Source organism: Prunus mume, linkage group LG2 (assembly GCF_029339155.1).
Source record: "Prunus mume cultivar Tortuosa linkage group LG2, ASM2933915v1, whole genome shotgun sequence".
Lineage (NCBI taxonomy): Eukaryota > Viridiplantae > Streptophyta > Magnoliopsida > Rosales > Rosaceae > Prunus > Prunus mume.
This window is the reverse complement of record NC_142699.1, coordinates 27,021,752-27,043,371: the sequence shown is the minus strand read 5'-3', so window position 1 is coordinate 27,043,371 and position 21,620 is coordinate 27,021,752. Positions and strand designations below refer to the sequence as shown.

General features: G+C 36.2%; 2 protein-coding genes and 1 pseudogene across 2 annotated transcripts; 2 read left to right on the top strand and 1 right to left on the bottom strand.

Moving 5' to 3' along the window:
- Window positions 1–123: 123 nt before the first annotated feature.
- LOC103324177 (F-box/kelch-repeat protein At3g06240-like) lies at window positions 124–744 on the top strand. Its single transcript, XM_008226219.2, has one exon. It carries the CDS (start codon window positions 124–126, stop codon window positions 742–744), a length of 621 nt encoding a protein of 206 aa, XP_008224441.2.
- Window positions 745–1,567: 823 nt separating this feature from the next.
- Window positions 1,568–2,341, top strand: LOC103323958 (splicing factor 3B subunit 6-like protein pseudogene; annotated as a pseudogene).
- An 8,925-nt stretch (window positions 2,342–11,266) lies between these two features.
- On the bottom strand, window positions 11,267–13,523 carry LOC103323959 (uncharacterized). Its single transcript, XM_016791701.2, has 3 exons — window positions 12,425–13,523; window positions 12,102–12,291; window positions 11,267–11,994 (listed from the first exon to the last, which is right to left on the bottom strand). Exons 1-3 carry the CDS (start codon window positions 12,881–12,883, stop codon window positions 11,420–11,422), a joined length of 1,224 nt encoding a protein of 407 aa, XP_016647187.2. The 5' UTR covers window positions 12,884–13,523; the 3' UTR covers window positions 11,267–11,419.
- Window positions 13,524–21,620: the final 8,097 nt, after the last annotated feature.

Genomic DNA, 21,620 nt, shown 5'->3' with positions numbered 1-21,620 from the left:
GCGCATCATGAACGCTCCATCAAAACCAACTCTACTCGCAACATTTTATTCCATAATCGTCGTACTTCTAACTTGGATTTCTTTTCATTGTCTTTTGCGGACGATGAGAAAATCGGGAGTCCGATGCCGTCAAAATACTCATGGGATATAGTTGGCTACGCCAATGGTCTGGTTTGCGTACGCAACTATACGGATGGGGGTATTGCTTTGTGGAACCCGTCAATACAAAAGTCGAAGAAGATTCCCGAACCACACGCCCAGCCGCCATCACCAGAATTAGAGTTGCATAACTATGGGTTCGGGTACGATTCAACCAATGATGACTATAAACTAGTGCAGATTGTGGAGATGGCTAATGAGAAAGACATTTTTGTGAGTCACCAAGTTAGTGTTTATAGCCTAAAAGCCAACTCATGGAAAAGGATCCAGGACATTCCTTCCAGTGGTTATGGCTATCCAGTAGGTTTTTTTGACATCGTGTTTCTCAATGGTGCTCTAGGTTGGCTGATGTGGGTCGAGTTATTAGATCCTCAGTGCATAATCGTAACCCTTGATCTTGCGAGTGAGAAATATCTGGCGTTTCCCATCCCAGTGGATAGGGTTGACATTAGAGATCGTTATACGCCATACTTAAAGATGTTGGGAGACTATCTGTGTATTTGTCTTAATCTCTGGTCTGGATGGGATGTTTGGATTATGAAGGAATGGAAAGACAGAATCGTGGAGCCGGCTTTATTCTATTGACAGGCAACCGGATGTTTATAATGTCAAGCCTTTGGCTTTTTCAAAGAATGGCGAAATGGTTCTTTTGGACATGCCGGGCCTGGGCAACGGATGCAACAGGCTTTCTTGGTATGATTTGGAGAAAAAGAGTGTCAAACAAGTTGAAATTAGTGGTCTTCCTTTGCTTTATTATTTCTTAACAACCATCTGTTGGGGGAGCCTTTTTCTTCTTGATGGCGATCCTGTTATTGCTAACAAGTCTTAACAAGAGGAAAACTTGAAGCTCTAAGAAGAAAGAAAACTTGAAGCTCTAAGAAGAGGAAAATTTCAAGCTCTGGTAGTCGAAGCAAAAAACAAAAGAAGATTATCTGAATATTTGCTTGTGATCTATGTGATCTTTGTACGTAATGATCCTGTTTTCATTATTGTAACAGTGCTAGCAAGTTTGTTAGTCCGCAGTTCTGTTTTCAACTCTTATCAAATTCTACTGCATGGATCTGGTCCTAATTATTTACGGTTGAATAATTCTGATCGTCTGTTCTTCAGCTTTTCGGACAGCCCCCGTTGTGTGCTATCTAGATTCTAGAATAGAATCCCGAACATGAATCATTATACTCTTCTTCAATGTCAATTTGCTGATGAAAGCTTTCCTCATAAATCTTGGAAGCAAAACCTCGTTATAACTTATACCAATGACGACAAGTAGCATTGCGATGAGCGTTTTTTGTCTGGCTCTCTCTACAAATAAAGAAGAAACAAAGGGTTTAATAGCTGGGGTATATTCTCCAACCATCAGATTCTACATCAACGGTCAAACATTATAAAACAAAAAAAAAAGATCGAGCCAAGTCGGTGGCCCTGGCCTATAAAATCTCTTTCCAATTGAAAAATCAAACACACGAGACGAGACAACAAAATAGTCGAGACTCCAGATCCTTCTTTTCCCTCACTTTTTCCCCCAAAGAAAAACTTTCCCTCGCTTTCCCGCCCTCCAAACAATCCCCGAATGGCCGCAATCAGTCTCCGAAAGGGCAACACTCGTCTGCCCCCGGAAGTCAATCGCGTTCTCTACGTCCGCAATCTCCCCTTCAACATCTCCAGCGAGGAGATGTACGACATCTTCGGCAAATACGGCGCCATACGACAGATACGCATCGGCACCAACAAGGACACCAGAGGCACCGCCTTTGTCGTTTACGAGGACATCTACGACGCCAAAACGGCGGTGGATCACCTCTCCGGCTTCAACGTCGCCAACCGCTACCTGATCGTGCTTTATTACCAGCAGGCGAAGATGGGCAAGAAGCTTGATCAGAGGAAGAAGGAGGAAGAAATCGCCAAGATGCAGGAGAAGTACGGCGTCTCCACCAAAGATAAGTAGTTAATTTTGTGTGATTTAACTCTTCTTCTGGTTGGAAATCGTTGGGTGTATGTGTTTGTATATGTTGAGGGAATCTACGCTCTGGATTTTGTAATCTAACTATTTGGGATTTGGAGGGTTTTTTTAATGCTCTAATTGGCTCTAATTGATTTGTTTTGTAATTTCTTCTGCTTTGATTTGTTTTGGCTTGTGAATGTAGATGTGATGAATTTGAAAACAATGGTAGATTTTGAGGTATGCATTGTTGAATGAGATTAGTGATTGAACGCTTTTGATTTTGTTGGTTTTAGAATTTTGCGGCGAGGTATAGTATTTGATGCAAAATCAAGTTTTGTCACTGATAATAAACGTGATATGGAAGGCGGCATGTTTGTGTGGATGTGTTGTGTCTATGGATTGCTATGTGAACAAATATTGTATAAGCTCAATGTGCAAGTCTCTACATTAGGAATACTGATATGGAGAGTTGAATTTTCTTTGGTAATTGCTGAAATTGAAGAAATATCTCGCTAAGTTTTTCTCCTAGTGTCTACCAGTCCATTAGCGTGTATTTGGCACGTCCCATGAGTAGGAGGATAGGATAGGATATAACATCCTTTAGAAAGGTTATCAACTTTTTGTAAGATTTCACATGTTTAGTTGGTCCATGAGGAAGCTGGTGAAATCCTATATGGCATTATCCCTTTCTTATGTAGTTTTTTTGGTGGAGAGGGGGGAGGGGGGTGTTGTCCTGCTATAGTGGGCTACAAAATGCACTGGGATGGCTTTGATCCGGTTGTAAGTGCTCACCAAATATCCTATCCTTATCAAATGTGCCAAACACAAACCTTAATACACAGAATGCTTGTAGCTGCTTTTCTATTCTTTGGTTTGGATTGGATTGTAGATTTGGGGAGAAGTGATGGGATTTGAGCACGAAGAGACAACATACAATTAAGAGACTGAAGAAAGCCCTTGGATGAATTTGATTTCTACTTACTAGTTCCATCTATGCTTGCTGATTTTTGCAAAACTCAAAGGACTGACATGGGGAAGAATTCATCTTTCCCGGCAGTAGATTAGTGGATTTGTTAAAGGATGTATCTTGAGTAGCCTAAATGTGTAATTAAGGGAGTAGCTGTTGCATAGAGGCAAATTCTATAAAAAAAACAGAATTGTCTATAATAGAGAACAAATTCTGCTGCAGTTTTGGTGATGCACCAGAAATAGAAATCAAAGCAATGGGCAATAACTTACAGTGAATATAGCTTAATAATTGAACCAGGAATGATTAATCTATGAAGGGCTAAGCTTAAGAACACTATTTTAGTTCAGATTTGATTTTCATTGAATCGATAGGGAAATGTATTTAAAAGAACTTTATACTGCTATAGCAACCTTGGAATCCCCTTCATTACATATGTTTTCATGAAATCTTAGCCATACAAGCTCATTTAAAAGTCACATGACAAGAACTTCTAAAGCTCTTAGTCCATAGTTATAACATAATATAAAGCAAGATAATTCTCATAACGTGACGGTTAGGAACTTGGCACATAATAATAACTAGTATGCAGGTCTGAAGGCTGGGCCTACTTGGGCTTAGAAGTCTTCTTAGGTGCACTGCTTCCAGGGGAATTGTCTAGACTGTTTGTGGTTGTAAGATGGCGGTCAACTTCTTTTGACTTATTTGAGATTACATCCATTGGAAGTTGGAAGATTGGAATATTGGAATATTTACCTATTGCTTGGAGAACACTGCAATTGAAGCATACTTTCTACTTTTTCTAGATCCATACACATAGCCTTCCCCCTCCGAACTCCATCCCCCCATGTGTGGTGGAACTCAAGAGCTGCTCCTACTAGAGAAGTGCACCATTTTGGTGGCAGTGATAATGACAGATGATTAAGGGTAAAGAGAGTGGGATGTTAACTGTAAGGAGTGCACTTTGTGATAGGTTCCTGTTTCTAGGTAAAACTAGTTTTGTGTACCTATTAAAGAATACTCTAAACTTGACTTACAGTTCCAATTACCATCTTTCCTCTCACTTGTTTGTGTGATTTTTTTATATATTTTTTATTTATGTTTTTGTGGTTGGCCTTGAAAGCTTTGTGGAAAGGAAGGGTTTTTCTACTTATTACTAAATATTTGTGATTACTGTTATTGTATTAGTGTTGTGAATGTTATATACATTCAGATCCTTACTGGTTAGGATTATAAAAACATGAGAAGGTGCAAATAATAGCGTTAGCTTTCAACTCTCTGACCCATAAACATCAGAAGATTTTGAAATTGTTTGCTGCCTTGTTTAATGGAAGGGCCGAGATTCTGCCTGGGAGTAGACGTTCTAGATGATGTTATAACACCACCCAACTGTCAAACAACTTGACCGTAGCCCTGCTTGTCGAAACCAAACATCGGAGATGGTGGTCAACATTGTCACAAAATGACACTGCATATGCATTTCTTTAGAATAAAGTTCCTCTAAAAAGAGATTGAAATGATATTTCTTTGCAGACCATTGACTACAAATTAGCAAAGAAAATTCATTTCTAGCTCGCCCCTCGCATTATTTATTCGTTTTTAAATAATTTTATATAATTTTCACACATTAAGGTTATCTATTAATGATTATGATACTTGAACAACCAGTTGTGTACATGTCTCAATGAGAATCATAGAGATTTGATTATTTCTCTTTTTTCGGTTGGTAGGCCAACGACAGCCTTCTGGCCTTTGTTTGAATGATTTTTTCTCAAACCGAAGAAGAAATATTTCTCCCTATTCCAATGTTTCCATGAGTGGATTCAAGTTCAAATGTCCTTTTCAAAACATTTCATGACTTATCAAATAAATTTGTTCAAATTATTATCACTGTGAATTTATCTATTTTACTAACCCGAGAATTTAATTCAAGCTCCAAAAGTGGGTTATGCCGATTGATCAGGGTAGTAAGTCCACTCATTACGCACCTACTCATAAATTAGATTTATTTAAAGTTGTTTATACTATCATCTATATGTATATCAATCCAAGCCAAACATCTCACCCAACTCAAACGTAAGTAAATAATAATAATGAAGTGATACTACTTACAGGTTGAAGACCCACAAATCATGCAAAATGTCAACATGAAATGACAGCATAAATCAACCTAGCTTTCCCAAGGAAAAAGGGCACAACTGAGATCGAAGGATTAAAATGGAAGTGACATTTGAACGTAACACAAGTATAAGCATTTGAAATACGGCAATAAACTTTCTTGAAAGCTCTTTGCAGCTGAGAATGGCCTGCCAATAGACATGAATTAAGAACAAAGCTGCTAAATTCTTTTTGATTTGGTCAACAGTTTGCTAAATTCAATTCCAAGTCGCTTCGCCTGCCAAATTGCCAATGGTCATGAACTGAAAACAAAGCTTGCTAGGTTCAATACCAGGTCACTCTGCTGTCTATCTAGGTACTCTGTTTTGAGCCCATTTACAGGATTCATACATATTTATTTATTTCATATTTTTTTTAATTTTTTATACAAACGATAGCCTAAATTACAAGAGCTATCAAGGTTGAGTCATGGCCATTGGTCTATAAATTAAGATCTATTTTTACTAGACTAGACCTCGTTGGTTTAATTCTTTATACGTAATTTAATTATGGCTACCAACCAAAACCAGAACTTTATAGATTATAATGACAGCCGAAGTCGAAATCCAATTAGAATGAGCGGCATAAAATGGTTTGGCTCTATCCTACTGGAAATCCAATAGGAACCTTCTTGAATTGGTCATATTAGAATGCATCCTGAATCCAAATAAAAATGATATAAATAAATAAGTAAAAACCCCACTAAAAAATAATGGTACTAGAATTTGCATATAAAACAGCAACAGAAGGTCGACATCAATTGAAGCCTGTGGAATATAAACAATCAAGTGCATCATTTAAGCAAAGATTGTGGCCAATTGTTGTTGTTGGGTATAATTAATTCCTCATTCAAGTTTGAAGTACTTGTACAATAATTAGTGGTTGTAATTCAAATCTAAAAATATCCTTCCTTCGCTTCGGTCAATTAATATTAATAAGAGGCAATTTCACAGGCTGCATCATCTATCATTTATGAAGCTCAGCCTCAGCCTCAGCCTCAGCCTCAGCCTCAGCCTCAGGTAATTTCACAGACTTTCTGAGGATCCTCCAGCTAAAACAGTAGCATCTGCAGTATCTCATAATCTCAATTTTCTCTTCTTTTTTTTTCTGGTTCTCTAACATTTAATTTAATTTTTTCCTCAAATGGTTCACAAAACTGTCCTCTTTTGAAAGAATTAATTGGGTTTTTTTTGCCATTTTGTTATTTCCTGTATTAAATTCGAGTCAGTAAAATAAATGCAAGTATTTATGTTTAATTGGCTCAAAAGGGTTGCATAGTAAAAGCTCATCTAGAAAGTGCCAAGCCAATCAAGATCATTCTTTTTCTTTTTTTTTTGTTTGATAGATGGTACAAGGATTACGACTTCATGAATTTGGGTAATTTTGTGGGAAATGTTCATTTGGAAAGCAACAATCCGCCAAATGCAACCTATTGGTCACACCAAAGGCAATCAGAAAAACACATTAGTGGTCGCACAAAAAAACCTGTTTTTGCCATTTAGCTTGGAGAATATGTTGAATCTGATTAGGGGAAAGAAAAAAAAAACAAAGCAAATGTGACCATTAATTTTGTATGTGGCTAATTGTTCTTGTTTTTGGGTCCAATTATAATCTCCCTCTCTTTTTCAAGTCTATTCACTTTGTCGCAAATGAAATATTGAGACGGAATAGATTACTCCAACCAATTCACGGCATTAGAATTGGTTGTTGTTATACGTCTTGGGATATTTCCTTTCATGAATTTTAAAATTATCATTTTGTGTGGAATATTATTAGTCAACTTATTGAGTCTAAACCATGAAATACTATAACGGGTTGAGCGAGGCGCATGATTAATTTCTAGTTGTTGATGCATGTGTCATCACTCAATTCAGTGTGTAAAATTCACCTATATCAAGGTCAAACATAATCCATATGTGTGCGTGATCGACCAAACGACATTAACCAGGCATTTAAGCTTTATACTAGGTATTTAACAAATATACCATCAAGTGACATTCGTTTGATTATAAGCATAATATCAACCCAAAATTTAATATACGTAGAAGATCTAAACACTAATAAAATACCAATAAAATGAAACGATGTGCTAACAAATAATTGAAGTTTGCTTCTTTTTCTTCCTTAGCAGTTTCTAAGGATGTTATCCATCCATGTCCGAACTTGGATAAGCCCTAGAAATAGGTGGATTTTATTGGATTGTGCCCTAAATACAAAATAATCAAAGTCTAAGCAAGGAAAAAAAAAACAGTTTATTTAGTTCCTTATAAAAGTCATGAAACATTAATTTCTATGGAGTTTGAATGAGACCATTCTGTCTTGACGCAAACTGCTGACCATGGCTCAGCTGCTACGTGCATCTTCATGACTGGTTTTGGTTCATAACAATAAAACAGTTGACGTGAAAATATTAATTGTTTTGTGACATCAATTGTGAATCACATACTGATTTTAGGTTGAAAAAACAAAATAATTTATTTATTTTGATGATGGTGAGAGCTTCATATCGGTTTTGATTTGAAGCCTAAAGTCAAGCAAGAAGCATTCAACTCCATTGAAATCATCTGTCCCCATTAAAGCGATGGGAGATATGCTAAATATATTTACTTGTCCATTATTTTTTATATAAATTTGTGGACATGCATGTTTCAAAGTGACCTCAATTTATATTCTCGTTATGTTTTTTTTATTTTTTTTTTTTGAGTGTGATGGATGGCATGCTATGTGCACACATAATGTTACAAGAAACACACAGTTGTGAGGTTTTAACGTTTTACCATTGATCCACGTCATACTCCGTGGACACCTGTCATGCATTTATGTCTCAAGCAGGACAAGAAAGAAAAATAATAATAAAGAGGGAAATAAATTAAAAAGAAAAGATAAAAGGTTGGCTTGTGTTATAATTCGACATCTTGTACTTTTAAACCTTTTAGACTTTAGGGTTTGTTTCTATCGTATAGAATTTTTTTGAATATAAATGATAATCTAAATTACTCTAATCTATAAAATAGAGGATTCGAACTTGAATTTAAGTGGGCATACTCACCGCTCGACCAACTAAATTTAACGTGCATATGCTGTGGATAGAGGTGTTTAATAAGTTGAATATATAGAAGGCAATGAAAGTAGAGGAATGATTATAAGGTGTTGATATCTTACCAGTTTTTGAGAATTGGATCAAATAAATTTATTTGATGAGTAAACCCTCTCTTATCGGACAAAATTTCTTCAGTTCCTCCTTAAATATACCTCAAATCTAGTGAGTTATCTAATTCAGTTCTAGACAACAACAACAAAAATATGAAGACATTATATGATTAATTGGGTAGATTCAAAACATTTCTGTGCACGTCTAGATAATAGTGTTGTGGATCAAAATGTGTAAATACATTGTACTCATTCATTCATACTCCTCTGGCTGGCCGGCCGGCCGGTGAAATAATCTTCTTCTGATAATATGAAGACCCTGTGAAATTATATGGTGACAGAATATTTCTAAATGAATAAAGAAATTTATCAGAAGCAGAAAGAGGAAAAGGCAAAAATATGAGGGACCTGAGAGCCACATGTCATCCAAACACTGGATCTATATTTCGTACAGGATAGAGAATGCATGAATGAAGAGCAGGGCAGTGGCAGTGGCACAGCACAGGCATGTCAAATCATGATTGGATAAGAGTGAAGGAGCCCTAGACTTTTCGTGAACCCCTCACAGGGTTTTTGGGGTTGGTACATTCCTCAAATTTTGTGCTATCAAAAAAAGAAAAAGAAAAAGAAAAGGCACAAAACCTAAAAAGCATATGTCCAAGAGAATATCCTAATCCCACAGCCAAACATTGTAGAATCCACTACTGTAAAGATGGGGATGGGTGCACCTTATCCTCTCTCCCCAATTTCCAATATCCGGACACTTGATTTCGTGTGGTGTGGGCAAACTTGGGTGAAAGAATGAAATCAAATTTGCACATCACAAGCAATCTCTCATTGAGAGAGGAGAGAGAGAGGGTGGGTGGGAAGTTGCTTTCACAAGTTTTTTTTTTTTTTTCAAAACTTTGTGGCAATTTATTTTTTTGCTTTGAACAAAAAAGAAAGCCCCAGCATCAGTCTTATCACCCAAAAAATAAGAAAATTAAAAATTAAAAAAAGAAGAAGAAAGGGACCCCACAACCACAACCCCCAACCCCACTTTTGGAGCCTTTGTAGTTCTTGAGAGCATTGTAACCGACCCTACCCACTTCATAAAATTATAAGATATGAATGACCATAGCAATAATAACATGAACATATATTTTACACAACATAATGGATTGCAAAGTCCCCACCACAATCATTTCTAAGCAAAAAATTTGTAAATTGGTTGAGAGGATCACATTTTTTAATCATACTAATAAATCCTTTAATATAATAGTTGACGCGTTAAAATAATGTCCGATTATAATAATAATTGATGTAATAAGTGGATATTGAAATGATATCCGTCATATATTCTAGTCAGATCGCATTAGTAACATGTAGTCGAAAACTTATAGTCCCATTGAAAAGAAAGTTTTGGGCAAATCTATCACCAATGTAGCACAACAATAGAAGGGAGGTTTGTGCCATGAAAAGCCAACAAGGTCGGTTTGTCTGTAGATAGCCATGATGCACATTACCTTAATAATTAAGGTTAGGATAGGACTCTGAAAACGTGTGTTTGAATTGAACCAGAAAAGACTCCGAAGGTGGATTTATGAGGTTTTCAACCCTCCAAGAGGCTTGAAATTTGTCAAACACTCCACTGTTTTGATCATGTATTAAGTATGACTTTAAAATATGCAGCACACTCCACTTTTCCTATTATTACGGAATAAACTGTTGAAAGCTAATAAAATTTAGTAAGAGATTATGCAATCCAATATATTGACATCAATTTTGTGACATAAATATCACAAATATGAAAGATGCTTATAGAAGACATCCATCCACAAACAAACTTTTACAAAAACTTAGCTGAAATTAAATTCATGCCGTTAGACTCAATGCATTCGCTATCTTTTGCGGAAAAAAAAGTACAATTAGATAGAAAAAGAGACCGTCTTCTTACCTTCGGTTGATGTTTCCATTATCCCTAATTGTCAATTTGAATCACAAATTACCCCTAATTATCAGTTTGACCCAAAAAACACATCAAGCAATGCACAATGAACATCTTAAAGAAAAGGACATGAGTTCTAAATTCTTGTGGCAAGCAATAGGGTTGTGGGTCTCACTCGAGCTTCATTTGCACACAAAAAGTACCCAAACCCAAAAATCTTTATCTTCTTCACCGCCCAGTCAAATTGTTGCACGTGTTGGAGAGTAGCTTGTTGTGAGTCGTGAGCGCAGAGAGTCCTCAGTCAAACTAACACTTCGACACACACAAAAATGAAGTTTCCCTCATTTCTGGTGGTGGTGGATTGAACAGAATGAAACTCGTTTACTGGTTTTCACTTTTCACGAGCGAATAATAAACACCCAAAATAATAAAATTGCAGGGAATATCACGCAATCCTAATGAGTTTTATTCATTTTTATTGTTATTTATTATTTATTTTATTATTATTATTAACCCCTCACGGCCTTCGAGACTCCACGAGCTTCCCCTTCCCTCTGCCGTCATCTTCATCAACATTTTCTCTCTCTTTTTTCTTTAATGATTTTAATTTTTTTCGAAAAAAGTAAAAATGCCCTAAAAAGATGAGAAAATTGAGAAAAGAGTCTCGTATCCCACTTTGTTCCCCTTTCAAGAAACCGTCACTGCAGAGAGCTCATTGCCTCAAAATACCCACCAACAAACAAATTAGTAATTATTAATAATAAATTAGATGCATAAATAAATAAATTACTAATTTAAATACTGAATTAGGTGCTAAATATTATCTGTTTTTCTTTTTTTATTTTAAAACTATTTTTATTACATAAAGATCATCGTGCATAGATTTACTTGCTTCTCTTACATTGGGGTGCCCTTGCTAACAAAAAGGGGAGGGGAAACTGGGAAAAAGGGCAAAAGACACAAGTTCAAAAAGCCTGTACCAGTACACTCTTACTATTCCAACTGCCATTTATATATTTTTACTTATATTTTTATATTTTATATCCTTCTTTTTCTGTCCGTGGATTTTCAAAATTAAGAAAAAGGCAAAAAAAAAATTAAAAAACCAAAATTTGCCTCAAGGTTTCTCCTTAAGCAGCGAGGCCAATCCGGTCACCATCCGCGCTCCTCTCTCGACGCTCTTCGGCTTGATCGCCGGCGGCTGCCACTTCACCGCCTCCTTCTCGACGGAAATTGGATTTTCCGCAGGCGATGGCAGAGGGGTAGCCGGCGGCGACGGGCTCTTGCCGAAGATCAACTCGAGTTCGCCGCAATCGCTGAGATTGTCGGTCTCGGTCTCGGTCGGAGCATCGGAAACTACGGTTGGGACCTCCGGAGCAGGAGCAGCGTCGTTTCGGGGATTGGTTGCGGTGGCTCGGGTGTAGGGAGAGAGCCACTTGGCGCGCATGTACTCGGCTTTCCGCCATGGAGGGAAATGCATGCCTTTCTTCTTCAGGCTCTGTTTGGCTGCCTCCGATACGATAGAGACGATCTGGCCAAGACGGTCCGATTTTCCAACAAAAATGTACGGCAGGGATTGAAGGACGGCCTTGTAGGGCCCAGTGGATCGAGCGACCTCAAATTCCGATCGGAAATCTATGTCAATCAACAACCTGTCGCCCTCTACCATCACATCGATATACTCGTATTCACCTGAAGCCCAAACGCCAGAACCAAAATTATTATTTTCAATTCTTGTATTTTTTTATATATAGGAAAACTGTTTGGATGCTTGGAAAGGGAGAGAGAATTTTAAGTACCGGCAGGGAAAGAGGACGATTTCTCCCATTTCGATTTGCAGATGGAGGAATCGTAGCCGAGAGAGTTGAGTCCGTCGGTGACGACCTTCCTCCAATCGTCTTTCTGTTTCTGATTTTTGTTTGCTTCGACGATATTCGCTGTATGGGCTAAGAGGTTTCTCTCTGCCACACTCACGCATGGAATCAGACTCTGATTTTACAAAAAAGCAACAATCAATCATCTAAATACTCTGGTTGGTTGCCAGGAAACCGCGAGAAAATGAACAGCTACAGTAATAAAAACGTAAAAAGAAGTAAAGGAAGAATTGAAGGGGCGAATATACCTTCAGAATATCGGAGGCGTCGCCGCCGAACGAACCCGAGGGGATTGAATCGCCGAAACCGCCACCGAAGACGTCAAGCTCGTCGTCGGAGCTGTCATTGCTGTTGCCGTGAAAGCAATTGCAGCGGTTGCGGCCACATTTCGGCGGTGGCTGCTTCTCGTTGCTTTCTTCGATGAAATTCTGAACCATCTTCGCCAAGCAAACCGAGCTGGGCTCGAACTCCGTGGTAGCAGCGGCGTTGCCTCCGTCCTTGCTGTTGTTGAAGCTCTGCTGCGGTGGCTCAGTACCACTGCTAGGCTTCTCCTGAGCCGAAGAAATTCTAAGCACGCTCGGGAACTGCCGGTCAAACAGCCTCCTGAGCCGCGATTTCAAGACCGGTTTCGCCAAGTCGACCCTGGCCGGTTCGATCAAGGCCTCGGAGTCGACATCTATCGGCTGGATCTTCATCGGAAATGGCATAGAAGAGGGAAGCTCCGGGAATTTCTTAAGGATTTTAGTGCTCTTTTTTGCTGTGGTTTTACAAATTACAAATAACTAGGCTGACTCACCGCCCATCTATATCTCAGCCTCGTTAAACTTTGGGATCCAAAATCAAAATCCACAGACACACAGACTCTTCGCATTTACACCGCTACGAAATTAACCAAAAATTTCTACAAAAATCAACTCGATTCTGAAATCAACATTTTCTTCATCCACATTCACTCTCCTCCTCAACTACCAAAAACACTCGAAAATCTCAACTCGTTCTCTCCGACTACAGGGTCAATCCGGTCCAAAAGCTCCAAAATTAAGATTGAACAGAAAAATTAGTACCTCTCTCTAGAAACTGTTAATGTTTTTGTTTTTTTTTGGGGAAAACTTGAGCTAAAAGAGTATGGCTTCCGATGAGGGTTTTTCGTGGAAAACGTGATGGCGATGATCGAAGATACGAACATTTCGTATGCATATGAGTAGTAACGTCGCCGGAATATTCATTTCCGGCGATCTATTCTCGCCGGCGACGATGCTGGTGGTGGTGACAGGTGAGCTGATGATGAAGAAGAGGAGAGAGTTTTGAGTGATGTGCGGGTGAGGCAAATGGGTTTTGTGGAGAGTGAAGAAAAGAGGTTGGATGGGTTTGGGTTTTATATAGGGAAGCTGAGGGGTCTGCTTACCAGGTTGGGGTCTGCCACGTTGGATATTACGTGGAAGAAATTATCCGGAAAATGCAGTTTCCAGCGTGGCATGGTGGATGATGATATATGGATGAAATGACCACCGTGCCCTTCGTAACCAGACGACATCGAAAACTGGCACGAGGGAGGGGAGATCGTGGGTAAGTCGTGCGAGAGGGGGAGTGTGGGTGTGAGGGGCTCGGACGTTTTTGGAGAGGTGCGCTGCTAAAAGCTTGTGCGACACGTAGTTTGCGTTGGTCCGCGCGCGGGGTTTGTTTTGGACTTTCGTGATTTTAAACTGACCGCAACGCAAGGACATCATTTTTAGATTCCTACCCCTGCCCATCCCCCCTCTCTTTTTGAGCTTTGAGCTACATAACTCCCCCTTTTTTGTGTTTAACTGAGCTCAGTAACTCCCTTTTCTTTGGAAAAAGAAAAGCGGAGAAAATTCAAGTTATTTATTTATTTTAATTTTCACTTTATGAATTGTCCATTACAACAAAAATTAACGTGACACGATGTGTATAAAATATTTGATTTAGCGAATTCGGAGACACGAATAAATTATGTGAAACGCAAGTATAAAATGAGTTCATTCTAGACTCGATCTGTTAAAGAAAGGTCAAATTCATTTGATCGTTATTAAATAAATGCATATGAACTCTTGGCTTGTTTTTATTAGTATTATTCTTCAATTCATCAAATAATGTAATTGAAAGTGTAAAAGATAGTTGATTAGAGTTAAGTACACAAACATTGTCCAGCCAAAATAAAGGACTATAAATACCAATGCTTGGTCTTTATCTAGATAAACATTGATTGTTGAAAACTATGCTCTTCACTTAGTCAAAATTATCATCAATGATTCTATCTCTAATAATATCTTCTTCTATCTATAATCACACGCACTTCACGCACGGCGTTTTTATTAATTTTATTTTTACAATAGCATTTGTCAAAAATTATTTTAGTGAAATGTCACTTTATATGTTGGCATGTATAGGACAAAAAACCAATTGAAGGAATCCCCTTTACGATCAAAGCCACTTAAGTTGTTCCCATACATATAATCGATTAGTGCCCATTGTGGGGAGCCAATTATGCTTTTTGCTGTTTCCTTTCAAATCATGATTTCTCATATTTTTCACAATATCAATCCAATTATGATCATGAGTGCAGCAATGTTTTCTTATAGCCTGTGTCAGGTGGAGTCTCGCTATTCATCTAGAGAGGCTTAATTGATTTTCGATTGTGAAAAACGTGTGACATTATGCTTTTTTATTGAGTATTTCGAACTTGAGTGACAGAACACGTATCGATCCCTCGTACAAACGTCTGCTTGAATTTTCTAGTAAACATAGCTACCAAAATTAATTTAAATGAGATCCAATGCAATTTCACAACTTATTTTTGTTACTCTATACAAACAAAAATTTGGCCATTTGTGTCGACTAATCAAATCTCTTTGACTAGTCCAACTCCAAGAAATGATCGTGATGCAAAAGACAAGGAAGAAACAATTATGACCTAAAATTATATTGGTCTAGACATGCATGAATTTCACTCATCAGTATTGGCAAATCTTACCATTTTATATTTTAGTGTCCCCGTGAGTGAGTGACCGATGAAGGGTTAAACGAGTTGGACCGTTAGGTTGATAGAGCTATGTTTGAATTGAAAACAATGATGGACAAATTGGTTTATTAGCAGTAAAAAAATAAAGTTAAATCAAGATTTACAGTGAGGGTACGACTCTTTTATTGTACGCATGTCCGGTCAATTCTCATCAGAGTTAATAATGAGGACGCACAAAGTTATAATTTTGTGTACAAACATTTCGAAACTGAGAAGTGATCGTAGTAAAAGCAGAGGGGGACAAAGCTGAAATCAGTATGTCAAACCATATGAACCAATGAAGAATAGGCCTGTATTTTTCATGCTCAAGATATGCTCTTCCAACATGTCTTCCTCTTCTGGGCAATCACTTCTCTCCACGTACGTACTGCTTTTGTTTTTTCTGCTTCGTGCCACATATTTTGTGGCCTTTAGGTCAAATACAAAGCGTTATTATATACTATGGAACGCGACGCTTGGGTTAAACCAACTCAAACGGCATGTATATTCCTGAAATATCGTATTTTAGTCGTATACACTTTAAACTGAATATTTAAAAAAGTTTTATACATTCATAGGTGGAAACTATGAGGCTAAAAGATGAGCGTTAAAGAGTTATTTTGCTCCTATCATGTGTTGCTCTTTGTCGTTAAAGAGTCATTTTTGATCTATTATATGATAGTTTAAGTTTTTGGAGTCGGAAACAATTAATCTAACTTGGTATTAGAGCTTTCTTTGCAAATGAATGATCTTCTTGAGTTTTATTCTTATTCTCCATTTCATGAGGGAGAGTGTAAGCTCGATGTACTTTATTAGCCAGTTATACGAGAATTTACATTTACGGGAGGATATTATTATTCTTTAATTATTTAATTTTTACTATTTTGCCCTCATATAATAACTGATTACATCTTTAGCAATAATGTAATCATGTATTATTTTTCTACATACACTTGTCATTAATATATGTTTTAGTTTGCATAACAAAATCTGGTCTAGTCTGGTTCTAGGGAAGTAGCATCCCAGAGATTATAATGTGAATCCTTTTGCATCATTTGAATTTCCAAAGCTGTAAAATTGTTGCCCCAACATTTAATACCTAAATTCTTGTGCAAGTAACCAAGTGCCAAAGTTTTCAAATACCTGCAGCCTCCTTAGCATCTCCTTTCTCCAAAGTCCAAACATCAAATGAGGAGGCCTGTGTGCTTTGCTTCATGCACATCAAAGTTTCCCCATTGTCAAAAACTGCAAGCAACTTTTTCTTCTTTTGTGCTTTAGATGATGAAAAAGTAAACTCTTTAAAGAATTAGAGAAACAAAATTATGTCCCATAGATAATTAGCAATTCATCACTAAACTAAACCCCCTCTTGGGGTCCAACTAATTTATTTATTTTCTGTGTTATGACTTTAATGAGGCAAGACTATTGATGTCACTTTAGTGAACTTCTTTTGATGATGGCCAAATGCAATTATTGAATTTCTTTTCTTGAGACTCATTATTCTCTCTTTAAAAAGCTTTTGGGAACATGGGCTTGTTATTAGCTTTTGGGGACTCAAGTGCTTTTAATTTATAATTAAGTGTATTTTGGACTTAATCAGAAAAAGCAACAGCTTAATTAAAGAAGTTCTTTTTTTGGTGACATGCTTTAAAATTTGCATTAGTACTTAAGGGGGCCCCTACCTTCATAATTTGAAAGGAGTATTTTCTTCTTTAAATTTATGCGAGGATAAGCCTCATCACAAAGTTGATTTTCGTACCTCTCATTTGGCCGAAAGAATTCACTGTTTGGATGCTAATCAATGTTGAAGCTGGATGTCCGTTACTATTTGTGCTTCTGTTTTTATTTCGCAAATATTCCACTTCTTTTGGCTATTTGGGGCCATTTAGGTGTTTTTGACTCAAATATTCTTTTTATTTCTTGGGGGTTTAATGGACTCAAATGTTTTAATAAATAAGAAATAATTTGAATTCAGCATCAATCTATTTCCATATTCAAGAAAGAAAGCTAAATAATTCCATGATTCAGTAAGAAATAGAAAATTTAAGATAAGTTTCAAACTAAGTTATACAACTAAAAACAAGTAACGCAATGCCCCAAGAGGCGTTGTATTATGAGGAACAAATAATAAAAATATAATTGACTGTAAAAACAAATAAAAGTACCACTCAATGCTCCGGCATGATTATTAAAAAGGATAAATTTAAAAAAGAAAAGAAAAGCCAAGGGTTGATGAAGATGAATCCTAGTGAATTCCCCCCACACATATGGAAGTATTCATTGCAATCATACCCGTCGACATCCAAAGATTGAAATTGAACATATAGTTTAGATTTTAATTATAAAGTATTTTGCAAATATTAATATGCGGATTGAGTAATGTATATATATAATTTTTCGATGGAGAGTGGGGAAAACATGTGGGTGGAGTTTTTTTATTTTATTACAAGTGATAGTCTAAACTACAGGTAAATGTGTCAACCAGGGCGTGCGGACCTGTCCATTTATGAAAATCATCAATTCTGGCCCGAGCCCACAACCCAAGCCCATATGAACTAGGGCCGTGCTCGTGCCGGGCCACTAAAAGGCCCGAGATAGTCCCACGCCAAATGTGGCTATGTAATGCATTTTTTTTTTCTAATATTTTTTGCAACTTCATTTAAATCTTTTTTACAATTATGTACATACTAACAAGATTTATTATTTGTTGAAAAAAGTGGCCAATAACTTTCTTTAAAGTACATTTAAATAGAAAATGAGTAGATTATTGTTTGGATTTTAAAAATTAAAACTTGAAAAACAAAATCATTATTTTATATATAAAGAAAACATTAAATTTTAATATACATTATTAGAGAAATTTAAGATATAAATGTAATAATATTATGTATTATTTTTTATAAAATAAATATAATTCAATAAATGGGCTTTATACGGATTGGCACACTGGGCCTAATTACCTTTGGGCCGTTCTGTGCCGGGCCGTGCTCGTGTTTTCCCACATGAAATCCCATGGGAGGACGTTTCACACACAACTAAGATATCATAGGGTTTTGAACTTAAAATCTCTCATTTACGAGTTAAGGCCCTTTTTCACTAGGTTAGAACCCATTAGCGTGAATAAAGCATTTTAGGTTTGATAAATAATAGCACTTTATAAAGGCGCTTCTATGGTTTCCTTAATATACCATGCCAATTTATTTAAACTATTTCAAGAAGTATAGCAAACAATATCAAAATGACTAAAAATGTCAGAAAAATATTTTATAAGCAAAACAATAATAAAATATTTCTGTAGTTGTAGCTTGAATCTAATTTAAGGTTGCTCTCTCTATCATAATGAAGACAAAATTAAGCCAACTAATATATATTTTTTATTATGGCAAGAAGTAAAGACAAAAAATTGAACAATTAGGAGCAAATAAATAAGCTTGAGGAAAGTTTTATTTGATACAATTGGAATTAAAGAATTTTGGAAATTTGCTAGATAAAAGAAAATAAAGTTGGATATGATCTGACTTAATTAGTGCAATGCCGATAAATAAATTTTTGGTGCATGCGTCACTTTCCAATTTCCATTTAGTCATGACAGTTGAAGAAGGTATCAATGAGTGGTTTATGAAGTGGGCCTCTGTATGTTTACGTTTTGGTGGTAGATGAGAGGTCTAAGTCCTTCCGCAGAACCCTACAATAATGCAACTACTAAACTACTGATATAGATATATGCAAATCTGGGTTTTGGAAAGCCTAGTAGTATCACAAACTTGGCCGTGTTTTCTTCCAAGCTTTTGAATTAATTGAAAAGGTTTAGATGGAACAATCGTATTAGGTACGAAATAGCAAATTCCAACTTGAATACAAGGAGACGGACATACTGTTTCTGACCAACTCACCTCAGGAACGGTCCTTAGAAGGGACTAACCTGGGCTATAGCTCAGGTGAGTTGTTATTTTATTAGTCTAAAATTTAATTTAGCCCACCCATGCCTACTAATGACAATCAAGCCACGCTCATATCTAGAGACTCACAAGTTCATTGCTCATCTAATAATACACTCAAGAAAAAGAAGATGAGACAAACTAATGAATTGAATTATCTTCAACTATTCTAGAACATTCTTGTGTATGACATCTCTATAAAATTCTCTCTAAAATGAATTGTTATTACTTTTTTAGCCTATTGCCAATTTCTTTTTATTTATATTTATATATATTTTTTAACAGTCTATTGCTAATTTTCCTTTCACGGATAACCCTCTTCACACATAATCCTTTTAAGTGAATTTTTTCTAAAATAAATAAATAAAAGAACTAATTGGCAAGCTGCAGTAACTGCACCTTTATGTTCCACCTCTCTAAAGTGTGTATATAAGGTAATTTTAGCCCACTTCATTTTAAAATCCTGGATCTGTCCCTCACTGTCCTAACTCAGATGTTGAATTCATTTCCATTTCGAAATAAATTTAATTTAATATTAAATAGGATCATATGCTACATCACAATGTTTCTTTAATATCATCGGGTGTCATTTTCTGTTGTATTTAAGATTTAGTTTTTCTAATAATTTGCCATTAAGTATGAAAAAGTAAATGATGGGGCATGCATTTTAAAAACCTAAGTTAATATTATATCATGAAAATTGGACATTATCGTTTTCTAAGATTGAAACTTTGGTGAACACAAAATAATTAGATTCATTTTTGTCAAGCGCTATATCTCAAAAAAGTTGATTTAGCAAATGACAGCAAAGGGGAATGACCAAACCATGAATTATATAAGACATGATATATGCTCCCTTTTGATGGTAAATCTAGTGATATTATTGGGAAAGGTTGATCTAATCCGCCATTTTCTTGTATCGATCATGATATCATGCTTGTGCATCATGTACACGGTTTTGGATTTGTTGCTAAGGTTTTGTTATCTATATAGGTGACTTTCAAGACTGTGTTTGTGACGTCGTACTGCTAACTAGTTGATGGCACTCAAACTTGACCCATTCCTCTAACCCACTTTCATTTTCAATTATGGGATGATGATTTATTAAACCATAGTTATGTTAAATAATGGTATGTTGTCAAGACTCGATGACCACTCATATCAACCATTAAAAAAAAATCTACCTCAATGATGATTTAAATTAATAGTTCGATAACATAACAACATGTTAAATTACTTGATGAAAAATTATGTGAGGCATTTAGATTTTCATTCTTGAAAAAAAAACTATGGTGTGTTAGCTTGCATCTCGATTTTGGTCTTTTTGTGTTAAATGCATTATCGTAAATACATATTGTTATAATCTGAGTGAATTTGATATACATCAACATGCCACCACGTAACGTATCACATACACACAATAAGTTCTCATATCTAACAAGAGTAGATCTATGATGATTTAGCAATTTAATTTGTTACAATTGGAAATCTGCAGAGTGACAAATTAAGAAAGAAGAAAGGCAGGGAAGGAGGACAATCTGTTGAGATATTTTAGCCATTTAACGAAAGATTACGTATCAGTTTTCCTACTAAAAGTTGGATCTATGCAATACCAATTGCGTTATTCGAACCCAACACAGCAGATGAGAGAGAGAGAGAGAGAGAGAGAGAGATAGAGATAGAGATGGGGTGTCATGATCAACAATATTAAAATACCAACATTGGTGACCATCCTGCAGAAGCTACCTACTAAAAAAGCCCCATCTACTATTTAACCACTTAAAGTAGTACTAAATAGACTGCATATGTCACTCACATGTACTACATTAGTGTTACTGCTCTATCTTTCTCCAAAGGACCATATCTGTTGGCCTACCAAACCTCCTATTCCCTATTAAACAAGTCACATCTAACCATCTTTATTTAGCTAGCTAATCATAATTATTTAGGGCTATTTTATTTAATAAAGAAGAGACTCTCAAAAGTGAATCATATGTTGAATACATAATTTTATTTGACGACATCTTGAACAGATTGATAGAAATATTACAGTGAGATGTATTAACTAGTTATGTATAATTCACTAGGAAAATTGACCTAAAAATCACTGGACAGATAAATTAACATTATTTATGACATATTTTATAGTGAACAATACATGCTAGATTTATAATGATATGCATTACTTTGCCAGCCCATAATTCTAGTACTCTTTAGTCGTTGATGATTGTATAATGATGATTCATGCAAGTCTTATAATGTATCAACGATTGATAGTTACTCATGAACACAACTATCTTCAGCATCATTGTCATTTCATACATTGGATGGGATGATCCCATTACAATTCGAATGAAAGAACTTAATCTATGGATCAATACCATTAGAGAGAAGATTACCTGATAACAATCTACACCATCCTAAACCTTGACCTCATTTAATTATGAGAGATAAGAAATATTAATGTGATGCAATACACATTTCTAG

What these genes read in the sequence shown, in the direction of transcription:
- LOC103323959 (XM_016791701.2), bottom strand. Translation starts at nt 12,883, where the DNA reads ATGCCATTTCCGATGAAGATCCAGCCGATAGATGTCGACTCCGAGGCC. An exon ending in ACGCCTCCGATATTCTGAAG is followed by an intron (nt 12,292 to 12,424) that starts GTATATTCGCCC and finishes TTGTAAAATCAG; the next exon opens with AGTCTGATTCCATGCGTGAG. An exon ending in ATCGTCCTCTTTCCCTGCCG is followed by an intron (nt 11,995 to 12,101) that starts GTACTTAAAATT and finishes TTTGGGCTTCAG; the next exon opens with GTGAATACGAGTATATCGAT.
- LOC103324177 (XM_008226219.2), top strand. Translation starts at nt 124, where the DNA reads ATGCCGTCAAAATACTCATGGGATATAGTTGGCTACGCCAATGGTCTG.